The following is an 8,196-nucleotide window of genomic DNA, read 5'->3' as shown; positions in this document are numbered from 1 at the left end:
CTTAGGATTCAGTTTGAGGTGATTTCCAGGACCAACTAGGGTGCCTGTGATACATAAGAAGGCGGGCGACAGCCCTCACATGTCAAGGTCAGGTCAAGATCGGGAGAGACAGCAAAATCTTGAATCTACCATAAACTAGGTCCAGTTCAACCCCTCTTTCATTGAAAACACAACTAATCTTTTGAAGTTCAGGCATACAGACCAGATCTAAGGTGCTTCCGTGTGAAGTAGAAACACCCTGTGGAGCAATAAAGGGCCAATTTATTCCGAGGAGATTAATTATCCAACGATGATAATTGCCTGATAATCATCACGGAATATCGAAACAACCACAGTAGAGAAGTTTTAAGTATGCTTGAGAAGGAGAATGAAGTGTATGTACACACCACAAATAAGGTGTTTGGTCGAGTTCCTGAACATCAGGTTAACAAGTAGAGTTAGCACACAACCCAACTAAACGGTTGTAGGACTAAACGGTTTTGCAAACAGCCAACATGACACCCCCACCAACCTGCTTGCTGCTAGTAAACACTGATCTGTATTTACGATATATTGTGTGGTGGTTAAATCCTTGTCAAGTGAAGCTGCGGAAAGATTAAGGTTAGGCTTCGCGATCAGCAATAACTTTAGCACTTTCAATGACACATTCAATTTGCTGTTAAGTACAAGTCAGGAATACAATAAAAAATACATTTCAAATTATCTTGTTTTGACCTTGACAACATAGATAATGTATAATTACGTATTAACCAATAATTTTGAACTCGTACATTACACGTCCATCATAGAGTAATGGACAAAATAGCCATATACCACAGTATCTTGGACTCACTTTGTTTTTAATTAATTTTTGTATAGTTAATTTCTACAGTGATCATATTATAGAATAACACGAGTTTGTTTTAATTAGTTTACATTTACTTATTGTTTAGTCATATTTCTATATAGTACAAACAGTATAAATAAAAATAAAAATAATAAAAAAAACAACAGCTGTCAATTGTCTGCTGAGCAAAGTCAGGTTTCTGTCTTGAATTACAAACACTAACAAAAACAAATCAACAAACCCAAATACACAGAAAGTTAACATTCACTGAATCAACAAAAGTTTCAAGTTTTGTTTGTTATTAACCACAGGTAAGCACAAAAATTACGCGTTTTTAGGTAGATGCTTAGCATAAGGAACCAAAATTATTCATTGTAAAAGCTATCATGGTTAACTTATGGAATTTAACCTAAACTGCAAGCTATGTAGGCTTTTGCATTTAGCAAGGGGCATAATGAATCAAATTACGTACATGTTTTACTGTTGTTAATATACAAATTTGATTTCATTTTTATTCTTTTGGTTATAGCTTGTTAATTGCATGTTAATGTGGTTACTAGTATTGCAAGGTCAGAGCAGCCAAATATTGGAGGTCACTGTTCAGTCAATCACCTTTTTGTTTTTAGATAGCCTATAGACCTGCTTCATTTTCCAGTGAGGAAGTATAGCATACATAAAATATGAATCACGTAATAATATAGGTTGGCCTAATTTTTTGGTAATATTTACATTAGCCACGATCAAAAACCAATGTTATCAATTCCTTAAAATAGTATGTTTTCATTTTCAGAAAGAATCTTTAGATGGTCATAATCCATATATTGCAAAATAAATTATAATATGTTTGAAATTTAGGTTATGTCTCAAATAGTCCATCAATATATGAGGTTGAAAGGAATCGGGTATTTTGGGTGGGAGGGATAACAAGCTAAGGGGTAGGGTACGATAAGCGGACCCGGTTTTTTATATCGAAATTGGCAAACGATATTACTTAATCATAACCATCGATATAATCAATCGATACTGATTAATTATTTTGAACTATTAACTTAAATAATCTATATCAACAGCTGTAAACACTCTAAAATAATACATGTTGGATAATATTTCAATTTTCCATAAGTAATTCTGATTATTAAAAATGGCAGTCAATTTTAGAAAACCACACTACGTTGCTTCTTCGTGGCTTCAACATGTTGGACTCGTACCAAAAAACCCAATAATTTGTTTGATCACTGTAAATATTAAATTCATATTTTAATTTAAAACATATGATTATTATTGATACTTTATAGGTACTTTTATATCGATTAATAATCTAGGATTTGAGATGCGTATATTAGGTATCGTTGACTATATTCTTCGATATAAAAAACCGGGTCCGCTTATCGTACCCTACCCCAAGCTAAGCAAGGCATTAGTGGAGGGGATAATCGGGAACCTGAAATTTACACAAAAAAATACAAGGAATTTTAGAGGTAAGAGTAGAGTTACCAACTGCTTATGAGGATAATTTAAGAGTTTTCCTGTATATTTCCCTCTTTTTCATAATTTTTGCAACAGTTTTAACTTCTTTGATGAAGTTTGGTTGTCATTTCTTTCTTGTTTAGTCTTAGTCTTGTTTGCTAATATGCATCACATCTGAACAACTTGTTATTAAAAGTATTTTCCCCTGTTTTGTGATTAGTCAAATTTTGCTGCTTAGTTCATTTCAAAATAAAGACACTGTTCTTTATGTTTTGTCGTCGCCATTAACCATTTTGTATTTGAGTTCGAGCTAGTAAGCTTCTAAAACAATGGATTTACCTTCTAAAAGTGAAGAAAATGTTTTAACTACTGACAATATGTGTAGTTGGTGCTCTGACAAGTATTTTGATTGTGTTTTTAATTCAACATGGAATTTTACATTAAACTTACTTTTCTTTCTGCAACAAATGAGGTGCCATTTTCATTTATTACTAACTGATTAAAACCATTATATCAAATAAATATCAACAACAATGGCAGTAATACAACAGAAAAGCAAGAAAATAACAACAAGAAAAAATGCTAAGTAAAAACAACAAATAAATAAGTATAACATCATTGTACAGTACTCCATTGCAAGCTAAGAAGAGCTGGTTTAGTAATGAAGAGATATTTGTCCTCTAGCTGAGGGTACACTGTTGTTTCGTTGTTTTAGACAGGTTTATTACGGTTAGATGAGTTTGTAATATTTAGTGAACATCAGTGATCGTCTTTTAAAATTTTATATTTTACTGATCAGTACGCTACTATCTCGAGGGATGTTTATCGTTTATTGCCATCAAGAAGGGCAGCACCAATGGTGCTGACGGCCGGAGGCGTTAATACTGCTAGTCCATTCAACTTACTGGTGCCTTTTACGAGATTAAAAAGTCCTTTGATCTTTCAAAAATTTAACCGTTATCTGTTATTTTTAAGCTTTTTCCTTCTGTAAAAATAGCAAATATTGTGAAATGACTAAAGTAAACATTTGCCTTAATTTTCAAAATATGATAAATATGTTAACTTTAGCCACTGCAATGTCTGTTGTTTGTTTAAAAGGAAGTGCTTAGGCCTAAAAAGAAAACTTTAAAAACAATTAATATTTTATATAACCTGAGGAATCTCTTAACAGAAAATAGTAGCTAAACAGGTTGACAGTAATGTCTTCAGATTAAAGGGTTGCAGTATACTTAGCAGCCACCACGACTATCAAGTCATCGATATTTCTGAATATGTTAACTATCGAACAGTGCAAATTGAAAATGTTGAAACAAATTACATTGCAGCTGTTGTATGTTTATAAAATTATAGGCTTGTATAGTTTAGTTATGTTTTTTATATCTAGTAAAGTAATAATTTAATGATTTGCCTTGTTGAAAACTATCTAATGTAATAAACAAAGCAATGTAAAACATACTTATATGGACAGTGAAAGCTATTATGATAAACTTAACGTGTCTGGCAGTTTGTGACACAAATTATGCAAATTCATTGTCATTCTACTTGTAGTTATTACATAAATACCACACAAACAGTTATACTTTGTTTGAATTAATTTTAAACAATATTATTTTTTAAACATTACAAAATCTGGCAATAATATATATTGTAAACAAATTTAATAAGAAATGTTTTATGTGATAGTTCAGGTATGTCTAATCGATAATTTGGTTCACTAATTCGATCGCGGTGGCTGCTTATCATACTGCTGCAACCCACTGGAGATCATGCCACCATCCACATAGTTGGCCATGAACGATAAAAATCCTTCGAGGTAGTGCCAATCAGTAAAATCTAAAATTCTAAAAAGCTGATCACAAATACTAGAGAACTAATATAATTTTAAGTAACAAGAGGAAAATGGCCGCTATACCTAAAGTACACAAAGGAATTTTAATTACCATTATGAACTGAAACAAAACGATACAACTTTTTTGTCCATTATGACACAATAATGTAGTAGTGGTGCACTTACAACACTAATTTGTATATCGAATATAGAGAAAAACATCACTCATTATTCACTGGCATCACAAAAGAGAAAGATCAATATCTGCATCTTGAAATTAACTATGCAACAAAATGTAAACCATCAGTAAATGCAAAAAATAAATGAACTCGACATTCCCAAAAAAGTTGTGAAGTGGCAAACAAAACCAAAATAATATAGGAAAAAACTATGAATAAACTTCACCATAGAGGTAAAAACTGTGGCTAAAGTGATGAAAAACAGGTGACAGTACCGAAAAACTCTTACATTACATCCAAACACAATTGTTAGACCAGTTCTACTTGTTCAAATTCCCTGCCCTTTTTTTAATGTTGATAACCCTGTTAAATCCCCTCCTCATATGCCTACCCCTAATTTGTAATCCCCCTCATCCGGAAACCTGGATTCCCATGATACCCTAGATCGATGGACTAATTGAGATATAATCTAAAATTTAAACACGTAATTAATTTTTTTGCTGTATAGTTTGTCAGCGACTTTTTTCCGAAAGTAAAATGATACCGGTACTACAAACGTTTTGTAGAAGTATTGATTTGGATATTCAGTAGGTATATTCTATAATAAGTCAAATAATAAAAAAGAATAACTTATTTTACTGTGTTAAATTAACTGTACAGTAAATTAGTTTGTATTGTGGAATAAAACTGTGAAATAATATTTTTTTAATACCAATATTTGAAATTGCTTGCTGGATTGTTGTGTAAGGATTGCCAACTTCAAAAAAATTGTATTTCGGCAGTTTAGATTGTTAGGATCCAGTTTATAACCTACCAATTAGGAGTTTATATGGTAAAGAAAACATTACTTTGTTAATGTCTATGTCAATGTTAGCTGTATGCTGTGTGAAGCATTGCAGTGGTAAAAATTCACTTTTTTGTGTACAAATCTTGGTTGTAAATCATTGATCTTCCTTTTTAAACAATCCTACAAGCCCAGTTACAGTTCTTTTTTTTATAAAAAGTATTATCAGAATTATATTCTGAGAATCTAAGAAGATAATGGCTATCACCAGCTGACAAATAGTCTTCAGATTTTTTTTCATCTAAGTCACGAACTTGTACATTGTTTAGATTATCCTTTGTTCTCTGAAATGTAGTGATGGATCCTAATTCCATTGACGGGTTATGAATATGTGCAAGAAGTCAAGTGGGCTGTGCTTAAACATTGTAATATTCTGTGTTGAAATGGTTATTAGAATTCATTTTTGAACCAATGTCAGAATTTTTGTCACCCATTTTGCACAAAGCTTTTTCATTATCAGTTTTTCATGGAGGATGAAAAATACTTATCCAGTTCAGATACCAAAGGCATCAACTAGGTCAAGACTTATTCTATGAAAGTTTCAGTTGGTTTTCTCAGTAGTAACATCAATTGGATGACATAAGTGAGCTTCATCTTCTGTGCCTGTGTGATCATATTTCAACTAATAAGTTCATAAGTAAATGGTATACAGTGTTAGTGCAGAGTTGACTTGAAATCAATCTAATTAGAATATTCTGATTTGTTTAGTTGTCAAATTCATTAAATGGAAGTGTTAAAAAATTTATAAAATAGAAAAGAATTCATCCTTTTTCACTATCACCAGTTAACTACTCATCTCATATCTAACACGTTGGTTAGACATGACCAGACATCCAACACAACACCAAACACATTTCAAACATCTAATCGAACGTGGTGTACCTAATAATTTGTTTGATATAATTAGTTGTAGTTTTATGTGCTGGTTTTTTAAATTAAGGGGTCATGAACCACCACCACAATATTTAATTAGCTGCTTGTTAGCTTGCATTCTACCAGACTACTTATGGATACAAAAAGAGTATCTTAAATCTGCCATTCCAAAAAAAGGAACCTGAAAGCCTTTGCTATTACAGTTAAATTTATTAGTAAAGTTTGGTATTAAATAACAATAGCTAAAATGAAAACATTCTGGCAGTGATTCTAAAGAAAAATTCATGCACAAATACATTTTGTATGATTTAAGACCATTATGATATTTTTCCCTTTTAGCTAAGACCATTTTGTAGTTATCAAATAGTGTCTCTTATCAGTACTTATAAGGTTAAAGTTATTAACATTTTTTAAACAGTATCCATTTACTTCCATCGATTTGCATGATGGTTATAATGCATGGGTTTGATCAATCATTGTAGATTGTATATATTTCGAATACAATAGTATTTCCCGCCACAAGACAGAAAACCGTCTTAACAATCAGCCTTTATTACAGGAAATATATCCCAAGATTACAACATTTTTACTCGTTATAACTCCATATTAAATCTAAATTAGCAAATTTCTTTTTGTTTCAGGACAACATAATGGGAGGTTGGAAGCTGGAAGTTGGAAAGATGTTCATGTACATGATGTTTCCTGTAGTAACTTTCCACTATTTCAACCAGCCCCAATACTATGAAGAATGGGTAGCAAAGGCAAAAAAAGAGTTATATCCTCCTGAATCTGACGAAGTTAATATGTTATTACGTGAAAAGTTAAGTTCAATTCGCCAGAAAAGAGAACTGGAGGAACTGAAACAGTTGGCAGCAAAACATCAATAGTTTAGGTGTTTCAACACAAACAATTTCTAAAAATTAAAACCTAACAATAATTATGTAAATATGTAGAATATAATACAGTGTATAATATAGGTACTAACTTTAATTTTGTAAATAAATAAAGTAAAAATAAACATTGGTTTTTAATAATTTCTCTTCCTTAGTTGATTGTTAATTAACCTTCAAGTTTCAATATGTCATGGGTACTTAAACACAAAACATTTATATTTCTAGCTTACATAGACATTTATTTTGATTAATTTCCTTGGTATTATGTGAAAGTTTCTTTTAACTGTTTTTTTTTTTAGAAGAGTATGTACAGGGCATACTTACTTAAAATATGTTACAAAAAGACAAACGACATTGTAATAAAGAGCTGAAAAGTTAAGTGGATAATCTGAACAGTAGTGATAATATTAAGAACTTGGTCTACATCTTCAGTTTTGTACAGACTAAATTGTCCATTTTGTGTATAAATAGATTTTTAATTATAGTCTAATTATTTTAACTGGTCACTTATAATTCATAAATGAACTATTAAAAACAAATAAGTAAACAATTTATTTTTTAAGTAAAAGAAATGTACAGATTTTGTTGTCTGAGCTTTAGCGAAGCCTATCACTGGAAGCAAAGAAATTTCATTTCTGCCTGTTTGTACCAACAGGATCTCAAAAATGAACTAATCTATAGACTGGAAACTGCATGAAGTTTCATTTCTGAATGAGGAACACTGAGTTTGATAATGGTGCATGCCACTGCATTTAATTTTCCTGAGCATTAGTGAATATTTTACCATCATGGGTAACTATGATGGAAATGGAGAATAGCAGAGTAAATAAATTATAAAAATACTGAGTACACTAATAAAATACTTTAATTTATGTTTCTTATAATTTCGTTGTATCAACTATGATTTTCATTAAATTTACCATGAAAATTGTTAAACAGCCACTATTTTGAAACTACTAAAGATATTCTATTCAGCTTACTTTCGCAAAGTTTTACGTCTAAAATAGGCAGTCATATAAAATTACAATTCTATAGCATAAGAAACTTTTGAATTGTAAGATTTTACATAACAAAACACAAACAGATATACATACCAAAAAAAATTATGGTTGCCTGTAAAGTCGGTTTTACGGGCGAAGATTTTACGTGACAACGTCTTTTTCTCGGTAGAATATTTATTGATATGAATATTATTAAATTGCACAATAGGAACAAGGAATTGAATGAAAATAAGAATTGCACAAATTTTAACTATAGAAATATATTTTGTTTACTAAAACATTGTA

At 31.0% G+C, this 8,196-nt stretch overlaps 1 protein-coding gene across 1 annotated transcript; it reads left to right on the top strand.

Annotated features, from left to right (window-relative positions):
- Positions 1-691: 691 nt before the first annotated feature.
- LOC124363103 (protein PET100 homolog, mitochondrial) lies at positions 692-7,024 on the top strand. The gene is made up of 2 exons (XM_046818226.1): positions 692-1,137; positions 6,659-7,024. The coding sequence occupies exon 2, from the start codon at positions 6,668-6,670 to the stop codon at positions 6,902-6,904; it is 237 nt and encodes a 78-aa protein (XP_046674182.1). The 5' UTR covers positions 692-1,137; positions 6,659-6,667; the 3' UTR covers positions 6,905-7,024.
- The last annotated feature ends 1,172 nt before the right edge of the window (positions 7,025-8,196 follow it).

This window comes from Homalodisca vitripennis, chromosome 5, assembly GCF_021130785.1.
Source record: "Homalodisca vitripennis isolate AUS2020 chromosome 5, UT_GWSS_2.1, whole genome shotgun sequence".
In the NCBI taxonomy this organism is placed as follows: domain Eukaryota; kingdom Metazoa; phylum Arthropoda; class Insecta; order Hemiptera; family Cicadellidae; genus Homalodisca; species Homalodisca vitripennis.
The sequence above is the reverse complement of the archived record's forward strand: the minus strand, read 5'-3'. Positions and strand labels throughout refer to the sequence as shown.

Excerpts from the sequence above, each read along its gene's own strand:
- LOC124363103 (XM_046818226.1), top strand. The coding sequence starts at position 6,668 with ATGGGAGGTTGGAAGCTGGAAGTTGGAAAGATGTTCATGTACATGATG.